We start from the raw sequence: 20,106 nt of genomic DNA, 5'->3' as shown, positions 1-20,106 counted from the left end.
AAATCTTTGCCAAAGTTTTGGACAATTATGTCCTTGAACTCTCTTATAAATAGAGAGGTTCATTAGCCATATTCATCATCCCAAACCAAGAGAGAGCAAAGCTTGTTCTTTGAAAGCTAGGATTTTAGCTTTCGGGTTTTCTATAGGGGTTGAGAGTTGTGAGGTTCTCGGGTTGTGTCTTGAGTGTAAAACACTTGTAATCTTCATCTTGTTATAGTGAAATTTCTTTTCGCCTCTGCCCGTGGACGTAGGCATTAAAGCCGAACCACGTAAATCCTTGTGTTCACTTTATTTTTCGTTCCGGTCAATTTACTTGTAGTCATATCGGAGTTCTCGAATCGATCCTTTCCGCAACAACCTGTCGTCTTTCTTCACATCGCAGTACTTAGTTGATTTTCTTATATGGCTTCAGAACTCCAATACCAGTAACTTAAGTTAGTGAAAGATCAATATACGATAATTACGTCAACAACACAACAATGCATATATATGCATTGTATGTATCTTAGATTGAAAGTAGAAATTTGGCGATGGATTATTCCCATTCACTCACAGCAACTTCAGCTGTTGCAATCATTGCTTTTCCACTACTATTTCTTTTCTGTTTTCTATGGATATCAAGAAGAAACACAAACTCGAAGAAAACAGCACCAGAAGCTGGTGGAGCATGGCCTATTATTGGTCATCTACGCCTCTTAGGAGGGTCACAACCACCTCACATAAGCTTGGCTAACATGGCTGACAAATATGGAAGAATCTTCAGTATCAAGTTGGGTGTGCATAGAGCTTTGGTGGTGAGCGACTGGGAGATTGCTAAAGCATTTCTCACCACAAATGATAAAGCGTTTGCCTCTCGTCCAAAACTTGCAAGCTCGGAACTTTTGGGTAACAACAGTGCCATGTTAGGCTTTGCACCATATGGACCTTATTGGCGTCAAATACGCAAGGTTGCCACTATTGAGCTCCTCTCAAATCACCGACTCGAATTACTTAAACATGTAAGGGAATCCGAGGTGAAGACATCTCTGCAACAGTTGTAGCAGCTGTGGAACAAGAAGAGAAGTGCTAACTCCGATAAAGTATTGGTGGAGATGAAGGGATGGTTCAAAGAAGTTACTCTGAACGTGATTATGAGGATGATTGTAGGGAAGCGAATTCCAAATTCCAGTGAAGGAGGTGAGAACATGAAATGGAAGAAATCGATGGATGACTTCATTGTACTAAGTGGAAAGTTCTTAATATCAGATGCTTTGCCGTTTCTGAGATGGTTGGACATAGGTGGAGATATGAAGTGCATGAAGAAGACAGCGAAAGAATTGGACCAAGTTGTGGAGGGATGGCTACGAGAGCACAAGCAGAAGAGAGCTGAAAATAAGGCAAATGGTGAGGAAGATTTCATGGGAGTGATGCTGTCTATTCTCAGTGATGGGGAGGAGCACCATGCTGATACAATCAACAAAGCCACTTGTCTCGTACGTGCATATCTCTTTACCAAATAGATTGTTATTAATTACATACAGGTCTGTTCTTGATATTTTTAGGCCTTAGGCAAAACAATAAATTGGGCTCTTTTTAAAAAGAAATTATAAAATGTAATACAATAAAAAACTTTAAAAAGTTTTAGGCTCTACAAAATGAAACATTTATGGTGAAAAATTGAAAGTTCTAAACATTTAATTAATTTAATTTATTTTGAAATTTTTATTCCCGTAATAAAAGCTGAAAATTTTTTGGGCCCCTTTCAACTTTAAGCCCTGGGCGGCTACACTCTCAAACAACCCTAGAATCGGGGCTGATGACAATTTTTTTTTTGGTCAAGATTGCTATTAATAACATACATAAGTTGGAAATTCTATTATTTCATTGTTGATCTTTTCATGGTATATTATCTAACAGGGCCTTGTCTTAGCCGCGGAGGATAGCACAGCCACCACATTGACATGGGCTCTATCTCTGCTACTCAATAATCGTGACAAACTGAGTAAAGTCCAACAAGAACTAGATGTCCACATTGGTAATGATAGATTACTTGTGACTGAATCAGATATAAAAAACTTAGTGTACCTTCAATCCATCATTAAGGAAACTCTACACCTATACCCTCCTGCTCCACTCTCCGTGATCCATGAAGCCATTGAAGACTGCACAGTTAATGGATACCATGTTTCAACTGGCACCTGGCTTATTATGAATCTTCATAAGATTCATCATGATCCACTTATATGGGCAAACCCTTTTGAATTTCAACCTGAAAGATTTATGACTACCCATAAAGACATTGATGTAAGGGGACAAAATTTTGAATTGGTTCCATTTGGAAGTGGTAGAAGAATGTGCCCTGGAGTTTCATTTGCACTTCAAGTTTTACAGCTTACGTTGGCTAATATGTTGCATTGGTTTGACTTTGAGACTCCATCAAACGAACCTATTGATATGCGTGAAGCATTTGGGATAACGATTTCTAAAGCAACTCCACTAGAAGTTCATATAACTCCTCGCCTACTTGCTTCTGTTTACGATTTCACTAACTAATTGGTATTTTAATTTTATTATAAAATTCAATAAATTTCTAAGGTGCTATACTTACCATATGCAAGGTTTGGTATTTTAACTTCTTTTAAAAATGAGTAGATTTCAATAAATTTCTAAGATGTCATTCTTGCCATGTAATTTTATTATTATTCTATAGAATAATTCTTTCGGGGTTTGCTTTGATTAATTTTATTGTTGTAGGATGATTTATTGTTTTCCCTTGGCCGAATGAGAGAAGAAAGAGCTGTGTTTGATGGGAGCAAATCTTATACTTATCATTTGATTTGATCTTACTTGGTGGTTAAGTTAAATTGTATTTGCTTATATTTACACAATTCAACAATTCCAAAATGACAATTTATCTTGCAATATTCACACGTCATGACAGATTTGGTTTTGAAGAAATTAATGAAATCTGTTACCCACGCCATCCATATGGTCGGGTTTCTTTTTTGGGTTGGACCATATGATCGGGTTTGCTATCAGCTTGGGTTACTGAAGCATTGCATTGGCTGAACTTTGGGAAATTTTTCATGGCTGCTCTATTGCATGGGATGCTTGTCTCAAAGCCGTTTTGATAGAATCGGACTCCGCTACGTCGTTGGCAATGATTTTTTAGGGAATTAGTAGCTGTCATCCGCTATTCTGCGTTGTCGAAAGTATCAGGGAAGCTGCTCAGGAGAGATATGGCCAAGCGAGGAAAATTTTGTTGTGGATTGATTTGTTGAGAGTTTATTAATAAATAGAGATTTGATTGTTTATAATGAGCCACGGACGAGTATTATCAAACTCTTAATATCCGATCTGGCTGGTGTTGCTTATTTTATCATTACGCACAAAATTAATTGTATTCCCATTAAAATTATTTGACTACATTATCGCGCAATTCCAGAGATTATATCATTTTTTTATCATAATTGGGTAACTAAATTCATTTTCGTATATGTACCTTTTTTCACTTTAGTATTTGAGATTGACAATTATATTTATTCCGGTTCTTAAACTTAGATTCTATCAAGATTTGATAATGTGACCAGTATTCTTGGAACATGATTGAATTGATCGGTTGGACTGATTGGATTGAGAATAGACTAGTATATTGGTCTAAACAAGGGGTTGAATCAACTGAATCAGAAACTGCTTGAAATCGGTAATAATTGAAAACTGTAACAAAAACCAGTAGTTGAACGGGTTGAATTGGTTTAATGAATTTTTTATTTTTTATTTTTATAATTTTTTGATTAATTAATTAATTATTGTTGATCAAGTAGTTGAATCGATCAAATTGATTGAATTGAGAGTCATTAAACCACATGTCCAGTTATTAGAATGTTGTATGTGACACTTTAATCATGCCATCCCCTGAAAATTTGTATAAAGTTTTTAATTTTTAAGTGATGATCACTGTAACAACTCAATTTTAAGTGGTGCCAGAAAATGCAGTTTCAGAATCTTATTTCCATAAAACAAGTTTGTAAAGGTAAAATGAGAATATTTATGGAGTTATTATGAAAATAAATTGAAGATCGATAAAGTAATTTAACTGAGAAAATAAATAATTAAAGCTCAGGAATTAAATTATAAAAGTCCAATCGCTGTTGAGTTTTAATTTAGAAAATGCTTAAGGACCTAGATAGCAATTATCCAAAGCACTAAAATTGTTATTTAACCAATTTAAATAGGAGTCAATGGAGAATGATGACTTTCAATAATTATAATCGGTATAGGGTTATAGGTTTGGGGTTATAGGTTATGGGATTGGGGTTTGGGTTTAGGGTAAAAAAATATTAAAATTAGGTGTTAATGACGTAGAAAAAATTGTTGAAATATCATTAAATAATTGGAAAGGGATCATGAATAATGTGGTAAGAAGAATTTATAAAAAGAATTTTTCTATTGATGAGTGTATAATAATATATAATTTCATGTCTTTAAAATTTGATGATCTAATATAATTTTATTCTCTATTGATGAGTGTATAATAATAACTAAAATTTTATCATTTTTAAAGAGGACTATAGTAAAATTTTAATTTTATTAATTTAAAATTTTAAAAATTTTTAATAAAAAATATTTTATTTTAAGGAGTCGAAACCCTACCATCATGTGGATACGCCCTAGGTGAATTTATTTAAATAATCAATTATTAATATTTTATGTGGTCCCACAAATCCCAACATAATTGACCTAAATTCAACATATCTCTCTTTCTTTTTTTTCTTCTTCACATTGTAATACATTATCGTGTTAAGAGGAAAGATCAAAATTTAAGACATCACTTTATGGCTTCTAATTTCAAATATGAATGCCGTAAGTGCTTGAATAATCATTATGATTATACCAACAACAACACCTTATTTCTTAGCCTATTGCAAATTCTGAAAACATATACATATCATACATACATCCATGGTAACTAGATTATTATTATTTTTTTGGTGGAAAAAAACAAAATCACCAACTAAAAAATTACAAGAAAAATAATCTCTAGACTAATCCTCCTCTAAAAAACTTCGAATCATAAAAGGGAGAAAATCAAAAAATTACAAATTAACTCTAGAAGCTAGAGTTTCTTTTACCAAACAGTCAGCAACTGCATTCTGCTCATTGGGAATATAGCGCAATTGCCACAAGTTCTCCTAAAAAAAATATTCTAAATACGCTGAATCAAAGTAAAATTCGATGTATTTAAGGAACTCCCTTGGATAGCCCGAACAATAACACCTAATAAATTTTTTACTTAATAATAATAAATGTTTATTTAAAATAACTACACCAATTAAATAAATGGTACGTGCTGTGGTGACATCCCTTAATCCTATAAATCCCAACCCCCTCATCTCTGCTACTCATTGCTTGAGATTAAAGTGGGAATCCGGCAATGGATTTTTTCCATTCAGTCACACTAACTTCAACTGTGGCAATAATTGGTTTTCCGCTACTATTTCTTTTCTCTTTTCTATGGATCTCAAGAAGAAACACATATTCGAAGAAAACAGCACCAGAAGCTGGTGGTGCATGGCCTATTATTGGTCATCTCCGCCTCTTAGGAGGGCCACAACCACCTCATATAAGCTTGGGTAACCTGGCAGACAAATATGGAGGAATCTTCACCATCAGGTTGGGTGTAAATAGAGCTTTGGTGGTGAGTAATTGGGAGATAGCTAAAGAATGTCTCACCATAAACGATAAAGCGTTTGCCACTCGTCCAAAGCTTGCAAGCTCGGAAATTTTGGGTTACAACTGTGCCATGATAGCCTTTGCACCGTATGGACCTTATTGGCGTCAAGTGCGAAAATTCGCCACTATTGAGCTCCTCTCAAATCACCGACTCGAATTGCTTAAACCTGTGCGGGAATCCGAGGTGAAGGCATCACTGCAACAATTATACCAGCTGTGGAACAAGAAGAAAAGTAGAAACTGTGGCAAAGTAATGGTGGAGATGAAGAGATGGTTCAGAGATGTTACTCTTAACGTGATACTAAGGATTGTTGTAGGGAAGCGAATACCGAATTCATACGAAGGAGGTGAAACCGTGAAATGGAAGAAGTCGTTGGACGACTTGTTTGAACTAACTGGAAAGTTCGTGGTATCGGATGCCTTACCGTATCTGAGATGGTTGGACGTTGGTGGCGACAAAAAGCTTCTGGAGAAGGTAGCCAAAGAATTGGACCAAGTTGTGGAGGAATGGCTACAAGAGCACAAAGAAAACAAATGAGGCAAACAGTGAGGAAGATTTCATGGGAGTGATGCTATCTATTCTTCGTGATGCAGAGGAGCACGATGCCGATACCATCAACAAAGCCGTCAGTCTCGTACGTACATTTCTTAATCAAATCCTATATTTGTTTGATATTTATATTCATCATTCACCTGAATACCAATTTCAATATGATATTAATAGTTTTACACTAAACGATTTAATAGGCACTTATCTTTGCCGCCGAAGATACTACATCAATTACAATGACATGGGCTTTATCTTTATTACTCAATAATCGCGATGCATTGAACAAGGTCAAACAAGAACTAGACATCCATGTTGGTAAAGATAGACTCTTAATTACAGAATCAGATACTAAAAACTTAGTGTACCTTCAATCTGTCATTAAAGAAACATTACGCCTCTATCCTGCTGCTCCACTTGCTGTAATCCATGAAGCCATTGAAGATTGCTCAATTCATGGATATGATATTTCAGGCGGCACTGGGCTTATTCTCAATCTTCAAAACATACAACGTGATTCACAGATATGGGAAGATCCTTTAAAATTTCGACCAGAAAGATTTATGACTACCCATAAAGACATTGATGTAAAAGGACATGATTTTGAACTTATTCCATTTAGCAGTGGTAAAAGAATGTGCCCTGGAGTTTCGTTTGCGCTCAAGATTTTAGAACTTACATTAGCTAATGTGTTGCATTGGTTTGAAATCGAAATTCTATTAAACGAAGGAGTTGATATGCGTGAACGTCCAGGATTAACTAGCCCTAAAGTAACTCCATTAGAGGTTGAAATATCTCCTCGTCTTCCTACTTTTGTTTACCAATCTAGCAATTAATTACTATTGTTTGTTTGATTTTAGACCTATATTTAATAAATAATCTCCTCGTTTTCCTACTTTTATTTACCAATCCAGCAATTAATTACTATTGTTTGTTGGATTTTAGACATATGTAATATTATAAAATATCATCGATATCTATGGAATCAACTAATAAACTATAATATAATTCAAACAAAAGTTTATCCAAATTGATTTACACACGAAATAAAAAATCAATTTGAATACTTCCAAAATGACAAATTTATCTTGCAAAATTGTTATCAGTCACCTGTCATCACAGATTTGGTTTTGACTAAATTAATGAAATCTATTACTCTCGAGATCCATGTGGCGGGTCTTTTTTTAATTGGAAAATATGATCCGCTTTAGTGGGAAACGATGGAATCAATAAAATAAAATAAAGGCTTGTATGACATTTTTGCATTTTCCGAAGCTTATTTTATCATTATGCATATAGTTAATAATAAAATTTAATTGCATTCCATTAAAAATAATGGATATCTATTTAAGTAGGTTATCTCGAAATTTCAATCTACTTAATAAGATCCTAAGGTACTGTAGGCTTATTCATACCACATTAATAATAGCAAAAATTTAAGATTGTTGAAAGATGAGTTAGATTACTTTTCTCTTTATTTTCACTGTTATTCTTCTTATTAAAATAATTGTTAACTCCATGATAATAGTATTTATTACGTATGGCAACCGTGATCATGACCATGGTTTCTTCTATTATTAAAATTACTATGAATTTCTCTATTTACTTTTGCGTTGGAGTAAAACAAGTGGGACAACTTTGGGATTTTTACCCAATTGGGTTAAAAAAATTTTAAAATACTAAAATAGGGTGTCAGATACATTATTTACGAAAATGGGTTGTTTTTTTGGATCGAGCCTACCTGACAGGCGCGACCTATTTTTTTAATAATATAATTTTATTTTTTTAATATTATTATTTTATTATATTTTAATAATTTTAAAATTTTTAAAATTCAGTCGGGTCAAAATCGGGTCGAGCCAAATTCGGAGGCGCGACCATTCGCTCCTGCTGCAGAGGCGCGACTTCCCTGCAGCCCGCCACGTGTCCCTACCCCCCCACCCCACTTAGAGATAGAGAGAAAAAAATTAAATTTTGTAATGGGGGACCATATAAGCACCGGTCCCCCAATTTTGTGAATGCAGCAGCAAAGAGAGAAAAGAAGAAGAAGAAGAAGAAGAAGAAAAAGAAGAAGAAGAAGAAGGAGAAGGAGGAGAAAGAAGAAAAAAATGTTAGTAATTTTTTATAATTATTTTAAGATTAAAATGTTAGTAGTTTAGTGTTATGTGATAATTTTTAGTGTTTGTAATTATTTTAAAATTAAAAAAGTATATTTTTTAAAAAAAGTAAAATATTAGTAATTTAAGAGTGTTATGTAATTATTGTGCTTGAATATAGTTTATTTGTTTTTTAATTTAAACTTTTTTTTTTGAATTTTCAAGTCCATGATTTTTGTTTTACTTTTATCTAACATCCTATTTTGGTGTTTTAATTTTTTTAACCTAGTTGGATAAAAAACCCCATTATTTTGCCATTGATGCTCGATTTTGATAGCTTGATGGCAGCCTCCCTTTTAAATAAATATATAAAAAATCAATATTTTGCCAGTTATTGTCCATTTTCGGATTTACTTGGAATCAATATTTTTTGTATTTTATTTTAAAAAAAACTTTACTAGCATTCACTTCATTGTTAACAAAAAGTGAGAAATATAGTGACTAATACATTCTAAAAAATAAAATAAAAATTTATATCTATGTAAAATGTATAAACTTGAGAGTTAATCTTTTCAAATATTCTTAAATTATAATTTAATTTAATTTCAAACTTTTAAAATTAATTAAATTTACCTATGTAAAGTGTTAAAAAAATAATTCTTTTAAATTTTATAAAAATTTAATCAAAACTTAAGGAAAAATAAAATATTTTTAAGAATAAAATAGACTATTAATAAATTATGCTTATATTTTAACTTGTATAAAACACATAACAAGAGAAATAATATATATTAAAGAATTAAACACATTAATATAAATGGTATGTTAAAATGCATTTGGCTTTATGATTGGAAGTAATGTAGTACTTTGCGGTTGAATAGATGCATAATTGACTAGTTGAAAGTGAGTATATGAGAAATAAGTTACTTTGAATATGGAAAGATGTTGAATAAACGATCTAAAGAGAGTGAGAAATAAAATTAAATAATTCTGAAGAGAGTAAGAAATTTTAATGTAATTTTAATGTAATTTTGATATAATGTAAATTTATAATTTTTATTTATTTGATAATTTTAATTGCAGATTTGCAGCAAATGGGTTCGTTGATTGATAATGAAAATAAGGGTCACATATCGAGTAACATTAATGAAATGGTAATGAAAATTTTATTTGATAGTCACATTATTTGTTGAATGAAATTATATTGTATTAACCATTTCGTAAATATAATAATGTCAGGTCGAGTACCGCGTATTGAGGGGTCGTATTTATAATGTAGGGTTTCAGCCGGATGAACGCGTAATACCGTTCTTAGAATTAGCAGGGTTCGGATCAGCAGCATTGATCCGGACTTTTGATCTGCGATATGACTTAATTTCTGCTTTAGTCGAGCGATGGCGTCCGGAGACGCACACATTTCATTTGCCGTGCGGGGAGTGCACCATAACTTTAGAGGACGTTGCAGTACAGCTGGGGCTCCCCATCGACGGGAACGTGGTCACGGGTGTAAGTTCGATCTCGAGGCCGGCTCGCCTTTGCTACGAGTTACTTGGACGCTCCCCAAGTGAGGGGAAATTTGCCACATTGCAGTTTTCATGGCTAAAGGCCAATTTTGAGCATTTGCCCAATACTGCCACTAAATTGGAGGTTATGCAGGCCGCTCGAGGTTACATTATGCACCTTATAGGAGGTGTACTCGTGCCGGATTCATACGGCAGTAAGGTCAGTTTGATGTACCTACCGTTACTGTCTAATTTGCATAACACGCGTTCATACAGTTGGGGGTCTGCAGTGTTAGCCACGCTGTACCGCGAACTTTGTCGGACGATAGATCCTTCTGCGATGGACATAGGCGGATGCCTTATACTGCTGCAGTCGTGGGCACTTTATCGGATGCCATTCTTGGCATCCATTAGTCACCAGCCATATATATTTCCACTTGTTAATAGGTGATGAATCTTTACACGTTATAGCAATTAATTGAATTTTTTGGGTTATATTGTTCTATCAATTTGTTTCCGTAGATGGAGCACGAATCCGGGTATCGGGAGGTCATACACGGTTCCGATATATCGTCTGATGATCGAGAATCATTCTAGGGATGGGGTAGGTTTTTTCAATATCAATTTAATTTTATTATTTTTATCTCACTCAACTCACGTTAATATGAAAATGTTATTAATTGTGCAGGTCATTTGGATGCCGTATTCTGTTCCTAAGATTATGGCCGTTATTCCCTCGCATGCATACGTCCACTCAAACTTATGGTGCATTAGCGCATCCCTTATCCATTTTCAGATGGTGGAGTGGTATCATGGCGGTCGAGTACTCAGACAGTTCGGTTGTGTACAATATATCCCGACACAACCAGTACGATTGCCTAGAAAAATTCATGGCATGACTAAGAGGGGGATGCATTGGGCAGATTGGGGAGATGTGCATGAAGAGTATGTTACGATGTGGAACAACCGGTTTGGTAGGATACCTCCGATGGATCGTTGTTTGGATCTGCGGCCCTCGACACAGTACTTACAGTGGTACTATGAGAAGGGGAAACCATTTTTATTTGGTGGGCGGTCGATGGTAGTTCCCCCTCATACGACACGGATTGGGCAATATTTTCTAGATCCGCATCATGCACCAACTCTGGAGCCAGAGCCAGAGCCAGAGCCAGAGGCAGTGCCGTACCCAGAGCGGCGGCCAGAGCCGGAGCTACACTCAGGGACTAGTTCTTATCATCCAGATTTGGGGGCCGATGACTATTTCCCGGGCTCTCCAGCCCAGGAATATTATTCAGATTTTGATATCTTCAGCCCACTGCCACATCTGTACTCTACTCCTCCCGTCTCATATCCACCACCGTTCTCTACTCCACCCAGCTCGAGTTCATCAGTGGCATTTGAGACATTCTCTACACCCCTATATATGGATGAAGAGAACGTTGATCGTCGTAGTCGCCCACAACGTGAACGTCGAGCTCCACAAAGATATACCCCTAGAACCACACCATCAAACTATCAATTTTAAAGGGTTTTGTAATATATTGAAAGGATAAGGTTATTTTTTACCCATTTTCACAACTTGTCGTTTCCAGTCTGCGTTCTTATAATCTCGATAGAAGTTAGCCGCGATTTGCCGTATACAGTAAACGGATCTCCATGGCACACCAAAACGCCTAATGGCACAACTCGTATTTAAATAGTTAACTTTGTATTTATGTAATGACTTTTTTGCCATTTTATTTATCAATTTTATGGTTTTTTATTTATTATTTAAATAAATAAACTTTATACTAACTATGTAAGTCAAATTAGATTAACTGCAACAAATTGTTTGACAAATTTGTGATTCAATCCTTTTAACATGTCATGAAACTACATCTCAATTTCTACCCGATTGCGACGATTGTCCAACATGGTAGTTTCGGAACAGGCATTTACTTCGATTATGACCGGCTAATCTGCATACGCCACACAGCTTTCCGTCGGATTTCTCCCTAATGTCCACACGCCTCTCAAGTAGGCGCAACTTGTATTCGTATTTATACGCGAGTCATACTAACCCTAAAATAAAAAATAATATTTTATTTAAAAAAATTAATATAAAATAATCATTTGCGCCTGTCAGATAGGCGCGAATGAAAAAAACACCCAATTTTCGTATATAATTGGGCTGACAACCTATTTGATAAATAATTTTTTAAAAAATTTATTTTAGTAAAAAACCCTAAATAATTATTAAACTTAATAATTTTTTTTTCTTTTCTCTCTTTGCAGGTGGCATGGGAGGGTGCAGGGCCGGGGGGTGGGGGGGGGCAGGGACACGTGGCGGGCTGCAGGGAAGTCGCGCCTCTGTAGCAGGAGCGAATGGTCGCGCCTCCGGGTTTGGCTCGACCCGGTTTTGACCCGACTGAATTTTAAAAATTTAAAAATTATTAAAATATAATAAAATAATAATATTTAAAAAAACTAAAATTATATTATTAAAAAAATGGGTCGCGCCTGTCAGGTAGGCTCGACTCAAAAAAACAACCCATTTTCGTAAATAATGTATCTGATACCATATTTTGATATTTTAAAATTTTTTTAACCCAATTGGGTAAAAAAACCGACAACTTTCATAATTTTTTATTAACCATTTATTATTTTGCACAACCACCAAAATGTATGTATGAGATTTAATCAGAGTATTTTTTAAAATCTTTTTCATGATACTATTATTGTAGGAATATATTAAATGCGTGAAAAGTTTAAAAATAAAATAAAATTCTCTAGTAGATTATTATCAACTATCCTTTGTCCATAAAAATTTAATTAAAAACTCATCTTCAATATTACAGAGTCTATAAAAATTTAATTGAAAACTCATCTTGAATATTTCATAATTTTATTTACTCACAAATTTAAAATCTTGTTATCTGTAGTGGATCCCATTATAGCAATCAACATCTTATGTTTAGAAGAGCCAAGGCGGGTGTTTTTAAGGCCAAGGCGGGTGTTTTTAAGACCAAGGTCTATATGGTTGTTGCACACGAGGAAGTTGATCTTGTGAATGTGCATGAGGCGATGAAGCATCCAACTTGGCCGGAAGCTGTGAAGGAGGAATTAGATGCCCTTCTCAAGAATGGTACTTGGTCTCTGTAAGTGTTTCCTCTAAGGAGAAAGCCTATTGGATATTAATGGTTATTTAATATCAAAATGAACCCCGATGGTTCAGTAGCTCAATATAAATCCAGGTTGGTGAAAAAGAGATACTCTCAAGTGATGGCCTATGATTATTATGAGACGTTTAGCCCAGTTGTGAGGTCTAGTACTATATGGACTGTTTTGTCTCTTGCGGTTGATCACAATTAGCCATTCAGACAACTAAAGATCAATAATGCATTTCTCAATAGTACTTAGCTGTCGATATACTCAGTTTTCAAGAGAGACAATAAAAAGAGAATTTATATATCTTTCCAACCTTATATTAAAAGACAAAAACCAAAAAAAGATGCTATCGGTTGAATAAGTGGTCAATAATGATAGGCGATGCTGTGACATTACTTAACCCTATAAACCTAACTCCCTCATATAGATCTTCTATGAATTTCCTCGGTCAATGCACTCTGTTTTCCACAACGAGACACAAAATTCAAAGAATATATATATATTCTTATCTCTGCGACTCACTTTCCATTTCTTATCTTAATCTTAAAGTGGGAACCTAGCGATGGATTATTTCCATTCAGTCACAGCAATTCCAACTGTTGCAATCATTGCCTTTCCACTACTGCTTCTTTTCTCTTTCCCATGGATCTCAAGAAGAAAAACAAACTCGAAGAAAACAGCACCAGAAGCTGGTGGAGCATGGCCTATTATTGGTCATCTCCGCCTCTTAGAAGGGCCACAACCACCTCACGTAAGCTTGGCTAACATGGCTGACAAATATGGAAGAATGTTCACTATCAAGTTGGGTGTGCATAGAGCTTTGGTGGTGAGCGATTGGGAGATTGCTAAAGCATGTCTCACCACAAATGATAAAGCGTTTGCCTCTCGTCCAAAACTTGCAAACTCGGAACTTATGGGTTACAACGGAGCCATGTTAGGCTTTGCACCATATGGACCTTATTGGCGTCAAATGCGCAAGATTGCTACTATTGAGCTCCTCTCAAATCACCGACTCGAATTACTTAAACATGTAAGGGAATCCGAGGTGAAGACATCTCTGCAACAGTTGTACGAGCTGTGGAACAAGAAGAGAAGTGCTAACTCCGATAAAGTATTAATGGAGATGAAGGGATGGTTCAAAGAAGTTACTCTGAACGTGATTATGAGGATTATTGTAGGGAAGCGAATTCCAAATTCCAGTGAAGGAGGTGAACACTTGAAATGGAAGAAGTCGATGGATGACTTCTTTGTACTAAGTGGAAAGTTCTTAATATCAGATGCTTTGCCGTTTCTGAGATGGTTGGACATAGGTGGAGACCTGAAGTGCATGAAGAAGACAGCTAAACAATTGGACCAAGTTGTGCAGGGATGGCTACGGGAGCACAAGCAGAAGAGAGCTGAAAATAAGGCAAATGGTGAGGAAGATTTCATGGGAGTGATGCTGTCTATTCCCAGTGATGGGGAGGAACACCATGCTGATACAATCAACAAAGCCACTTGTCTCGTACGTGCATATCTCTTAACCAAATAGATTGTTATTAATGACATATTTATTTATTTATTTTTGTCAAGATTGCTATGAATAACAAACATAAGTAGGAAATGCTATTATTTCATTGTTGATCTTTTCATGGTATATGATCTAACAGGGTCTTGTCTTAGCGGCGGAGGATACCACATCAATCACATTGACATGGGTATTATCTTTGCTACTCAATAATCGTGACAAATTGAGTAAAGTCCAACAAGAATTAGATGTCCATATTGGTAAGGATAGATTATTTGTGACTGAATCAGACACAAAAAATTTAGTATACCTTCAATCTATCATTAAGGAAACTCTACGCCTATACCCTCCTGTTCCACTCTCCGTGATCCATGAAGCCATTGAAGACTGCACGGTTAATGGATACCATGTTTCAGCTGGCACCTGGCTTATTATGAATCTTCATAAGATTCATCGTGATCCACTTATATGGGCAAACCCTTTTGAATTTCAACCTGAAAGATTTATAACTACCCACAAAGACATTGATGTGAGGGGACAGAATTTTGAACTAGTTCCATTTGGAAGTGGTAGAAGAATGTGCCCCGGAGTTTCATTTGCACTTCAAGTTCTACAGCTTACGTTGGCTAATGTGTTGCATTGGTTTGAATTTGAAACCCCATCAGGCATAGCAGTTGATATGCGTGAAGGACTTGGGGTAACGAGTTTTAAAGCAACTCCATTAGAAGTTCATATAACTCCTCGCCTTCCTTTTTTTGTTTACAATTCCACTAAATAATTGGTATTTTAATTTTATTATAAAATGAGTCAAATTCAATAAATTTCGTACCATACTTGTTATGTAATTATACCATATGCAAGGTTTTTTATCCAATTAAATATGTGAACTTATATTTAAAGTTTATTTTGGTCCAATTAGCTTCTTGAACTTGATTTCTTGATTCAAATTGATATCTGCACTTGGTTATATGGTCCAACTTGGTATATACAGTAAATAATTTATTCAAACCAGTTTGAACCATGAAACTAAGTTAATTTATGCACTAATTTGAACCAAAAAGTCAATTGCTCAAGGTACCTAATTGGATAAAAAAAGTCCAAATACTAAATTGAACTTAGAAGTCAAGTTTAGGTACCTAATTGAACAAAAAAATAAAATTTAATTACCAATTTAAACCTTTAACCCAAATTCAGGTACCAAAATTTATTTTCAAATATCAATTAAAGATTGTTTCTCTAAAAAAAATTTAAAAACAAATATTTCAAAATGATAATGACTATATTCTTTCAAATATTTTATTTCTTCACACACTTATTTCCTAGTATGTAGTAATAAAATTAAGTGGATGAAAGTAAAATTAAATTAATAAAACTAAGAGGATGCTAAATGTAATGTGAATAAGAAGTGATGATGGGATTCTGCTCAATTAAATTAATTTCTTCATCAATTTACTCAATTTTCCGCAATGAAAGATATAACGGAAAAGATTATATACATATATATAAGGTATAGAGAACCTTTCCTTGAATGAATATTGAATCAGCATACTATATAACTACATATATAATAGCGAGAATCATAATCTGAAAGAATATCTCAAGAAGACGTAGAAATAACTAATAGAAGGTAAGAACTAATGAAGCATATTCAACAGAGAAATGTATAACAGAAATTGCATCTTGAAAAAATGAATTTCTTGCTTGCTTGTATGCTTACAATAGCACGTATATATACAGTGCTTTAAATGAACTAACTAAGCTAACTGCAGCTAACCATTCTATAACCGCATAACTACCTCATACTCTAACATTCTCCTATCTTCTCTATTAGGAAGACCCGTATAAAATTTCGAAGCCGTACAAAGGATGAAACAGAGAGTGGCTTGGTGAGAACATCAGCAACCTGATCACATGCCGGCACCTCACCAATCACGAGCAAGCCATCAGCCACTTTTTCGCGAACAAAAAACAGATCTAACTCCACATGTTTGAACTTAGAGTGGAGAACAGGATTGGCAGAAAACAGCAACGACACTGGAATTATCACACCAGAGTGTGGGAACATCGAGAGAACACAAATGTAATTCTTGCAGAAGAGATAATAACCAGGTAACATCACTGGTAGCAGCAGCTAAACTTCTATATTCAGCCTCAGCCGTGACCGAGACACGACTTGTTGCTTTTTGGAGGACCAAGAGACAGGGTTTTGACCATAAAATACACAATACCCAGTCGTGGAGCGACGATCATCAACATCAAGTCCCCAATTGGCATCGACATAGCCCATTAATGACAACCGATCAGAGGGTCGAAAAAGCAACCCATAGCTAAGTGTACCACATAGATACCGTAAAATTCGCTTTAATGCTACCAGATGTTCAGAAGTTGGAGCATGCATGAACTGGCACACCATATTCACAGCATATGCAATATCAGGTCGAGTTAAAACTATATATTGTAAAGCTCCAGCTAGACTTCTATACTCGGTGAGGTCACTGAGACGTTCACCATCATATTTGGAAAGAACAGATGAGCTAATCATAGGTGTGTTCACACTATTTGCATTTGCCAGTCCACTGCGCTCAAGAATGTCATGAATGTATTTTAGTTGACATAAGTGGAGACTACCAGCAGGCGTTCGCGTAACCTCAATGCCCAAAAAGTAATGGAGATCACCCATATCTTTGAGAGAAAACTCGCGATGTAACTGTTGAATAAAAACATCAATGCTATCTGGCAGATCACCAGTAATAATAATATCATCCACATAAACCAAAACATACAAAGTGGAGGTAGGCATAACACGCACAAACAACGATGCGTCAGATTTAGACAGAGTGAACCCCGCAGAAAGAAGAAAACTTTTAAGTTTGTCGAACCAAGCACGTGGAGGTTGATGTAAGCCATACAAAGCTTTGGTCAAACGAAATACCAAACGCTCTCCATTAGGACCAGACTGCTTATATCCCGGAGGTTGCTGCATAAACACCTCGTCTGTGAGGTCCCCATTTAAAAAGGCATTGTTCACATCAACTTGACGAAGTCTCCACCCTTTAGACACAGCTATGGATAATATGACTGATAGTAGCAGGTTTGACCACCGGACTAAACGTCTCCTTAAAATCACAGCCGGGGGTCTGGGAACAACCTTTAGCAACCAGACTGGCCTTTTGACGATCAACCGTCCCGTCAAGATTTCTCTTAACCTTAAACAACCACTTACATCCAATAACCTTCCGCCTAGGGGGTAAGGGTACCAAAGTCCAGGTAGACTTGGCTGAAAGAGCATCAAACTCAGCTTGAACAGCTAACTTCCAATCTGAATGTGCAAGAGCATCTTCCACAGTGCGAGGTTCGAAATTATCAGCTTCTACATGGAGAACTTTGGGTTTAAAAATTCCTGCCTTAGAGCGAGTGACCATGCGATGAGTATTAACAGAAGGAGGGACAAAAACCTCAGATGACTCAGCAACAGGAACGGACTGTGAAGCACTATAGATAGCAGTGGAGTCAACAGAAATGGATTGTTCGGGAGTGGAAAGCTGTCGAACAGGTGGCTGAACAGGTGTCTGAGCAGTAGAGGATCGAACAACAGGAACATAAGTAGAAACAGAACCACCGAGATCAGGGTCAGTATTGGTAGTGCTAACTGCAGGTGACGAGAAAAGGAAACGTTGTTCATCAAAGACCACATAACGGGAAACGACCACTTTACCATCCGGTGTGAGACAATAATACCCCTTATATTGAGAGCTATAACCCAAGAATGTACATGGTTGTGAACGAAACTCCAGCTTGTGTTGTAGAAACGGCCTCAAGAATGGAAAACAGCAGCAGCCAAATACACGAAGATGATCATACTTAGGTTCATGATTATACAAAACCTGATATGGAGAGCGACCCTGTAGGACAGGTGTGGGCAGATGATTGACAAGATGAACAGCACAACAGAAGGCATAACCCCAATAAGTCATAACAATATTGGCTTGAGCTCAGAGAGTAAGTTCAATCTCCATAATGTGTCTGTGCTTTCGCTCAGCAACATCGTTTTGTTCGGAAGTATGTGGACAAGATAAACGATGCAGAATCCCTTGACTTACTAAAACAGACGCAAAGGCCCGAAACTCACCTCCCCAGTCGCTTTGAAATTTTTTAATGTGTTTGCCAAATTGAGTAAGAACCATTTTCTGGAACTGAAGAAAGAACTCAAGCGCCTAAGACTTACGCTTAATAAGATAAACCCAAGTAAAACGACTGCTCATATCAATAAAAGAGACATAATACCGATTACCTTCACATGGAACCGAGGCTGGTCCCCATGATGCGGTCGTTGAGAGCACCAAAAATATCCTATTCCCTGTAAAATAATGAAAAAGAAATAGTAAAGGGGAAATAGGGTCGAATCCTCACGGACCAGATTATACGAATGCTTGTCTCTCGAAATCCTGGGCAGAATCGTGCCCAAGAAAACCTGTGTTCCTGGAAAAAAATAAAAAACAGAATTTAAGAATTGATTTTGGAAGCGAAAATAAAATAAAAACAGAATTTAAAGTTTACTAAAATTATTCTAAAATTATGATTACGAAAATAATAAAAATAATAAAGAGAGTTTTAAGAGAAAAGAAATTCTTATGGGAAAGTTCCAGCCTCCGGTTGTCTCATTCCGCCTTGGGCTCAATCCTTGGCTTTTGGATGATCCTTCTCGACTCAAGTAAGCCAGTTATAGTGGAAGAGGACGCCTACGACCACCAGCTCCAAAGATTAGATTTACGATTTTTAGGGAACCTGACTCTAGCCAGTAATCTATGCTAGATCAACGCTTCTCAATGGCGAATCTCACGCCATTTTGTCTCTTTGGCTCGCCAACCTCTGACGCAGTAAGTTAACGAACCGACTATGCAGTCCTTCCAAAACATACAAAGCAGCCGCCTTTGCATATGCTGAAAAGCTTACTTCTTAAGGGCCATAAACGGAAGCGTCAGCCCGTAGTGTGGAGAAACGATGAATACTTGGCGAGAAGGCTAAGTACGGATTCTAGGCCTCAAGAACCCTTTTTGGGGAAATATTGACAACTTTTGGCTAGAAGGGTTTTTTAGTGGCTCATGATAATGGAGGGAAAGCAAATAAATAAAAATATGGAAAAAGAAATTTTATTGAAAAGAAATATGAAAGAACAAAATACTTTTGGGGAGAGTGTTTACAGAAAAAGATGCCCCTAAATAGAGTCACTTCACCCCCTATTTATAGTGCTAGGGAGATAGTCTAATTGAACTTAAATTCTAAAAAGATAAATACATTTAATTAAAGATAAACAAAGATAATTAAAATAAAATTCTAAATTTGAATAATCATAATAATTATCTTAATATTAATTATCCTCATAGAATAAAATAAAATAGAGTCTTCCAAAATAAAATCTCTTCTATTTGCTTTTAAGTCCTTGTGCCTTCCATGTTCGCACTTTTGGCACCATATTTGTCCCACGTTGCATATTGGCCTATTTAATCTCCAAATTGACGCTTTTTCCCTTGAATTTACTTTTCGCCTCCAATTTAGTCCCTAAAAGATAAAAAGACATAAATAGCTCAAATTAGT

At 35.8% G+C, this 20,106-nt stretch overlaps 3 protein-coding genes and 1 pseudogene across 3 annotated transcripts; all 4 read left to right on the top strand.

Moving 5' to 3' along the window:
- The first annotated feature begins 438 nt into the window (after positions 1-438).
- LOC107943977 (cytochrome P450 CYP82D47-like) lies at positions 439-2,794 on the top strand (annotated as a pseudogene).
- Positions 2,795-5,389: 2,595 nt separating this feature from the next.
- On the top strand, positions 5,390-7,154 carry LOC107943975 (cytochrome P450 82A4-like). The gene is made up of 2 exons (XM_016877792.2): positions 5,390-6,347; positions 6,460-7,154. Exon 1 carries the CDS (start codon positions 5,414-5,416, stop codon positions 6,248-6,250), a length of 837 nt encoding a protein of 278 aa, XP_016733281.1. The 5' UTR covers positions 5,390-5,413; the 3' UTR covers positions 6,251-6,347; positions 6,460-7,154.
- On the top strand, positions 6,273-7,095 carry LOC107943976 (cytochrome P450 82C3). Its single transcript, XM_016877793.1, has 2 exons — positions 6,273-6,347; positions 6,460-7,095. The coding sequence occupies exons 1-2, from the start codon at positions 6,273-6,275 to the stop codon at positions 7,093-7,095; spliced, it is 711 nt and encodes a 236-aa protein (XP_016733282.1).
- A 6,289-nt stretch (positions 7,155-13,443) lies between the features above and the next one.
- LOC107935583 (cytochrome P450 CYP82D47) lies at positions 13,444-15,356 on the top strand. The gene is made up of 2 exons (XM_041114790.1): positions 13,444-14,508; positions 14,654-15,356. Exons 1-2 carry the CDS (start codon positions 13,567-13,569, stop codon positions 15,287-15,289), a joined length of 1,578 nt encoding a protein of 525 aa, XP_040970724.1. The 5' UTR covers positions 13,444-13,566; the 3' UTR covers positions 15,290-15,356.
- Positions 15,357-20,106: the final 4,750 nt, after the last annotated feature.

This window comes from Gossypium hirsutum, chromosome A06 (genome assembly GCF_007990345.1).
Source record: "Gossypium hirsutum isolate 1008001.06 chromosome A06, Gossypium_hirsutum_v2.1, whole genome shotgun sequence".
In the NCBI taxonomy this organism is placed as follows: Eukaryota; Viridiplantae; Streptophyta; class Magnoliopsida; order Malvales; family Malvaceae; genus Gossypium; species Gossypium hirsutum.
Note: the sequence above shows the minus strand (reverse complement) of the source record. Positions and strands in the feature narration are given on the sequence as shown.

Bases quoted from the DNA above. Each gene is read 5' to 3' on its own strand.
- LOC107943975 (XM_016877792.2), top strand. From the start codon at position 5,414: ATGGATTTTTTCCATTCAGTCACACTAACTTCAACTGTGGCAATAATT.
- LOC107943976 (XM_016877793.1), top strand. From the start codon at position 6,273: ATGGGAGTGATGCTATCTATTCTTCGTGATGCAGAGGAGCACGATGCC. The intron at 6,348-6,459 runs GTACGTACATTT...ACGATTTAATAG, and splicing joins TCAACAAAGCCGTCAGTCTC to GCACTTATCTTTGCCGCCGA.
- LOC107935583 (XM_041114790.1), top strand. From the start codon at position 13,567: ATGGATTATTTCCATTCAGTCACAGCAATTCCAACTGTTGCAATCATT. The intron at 14,509-14,653 runs GTACGTGCATAT...ATGATCTAACAG, and splicing joins TCAACAAAGCCACTTGTCTC to GGTCTTGTCTTAGCGGCGGA.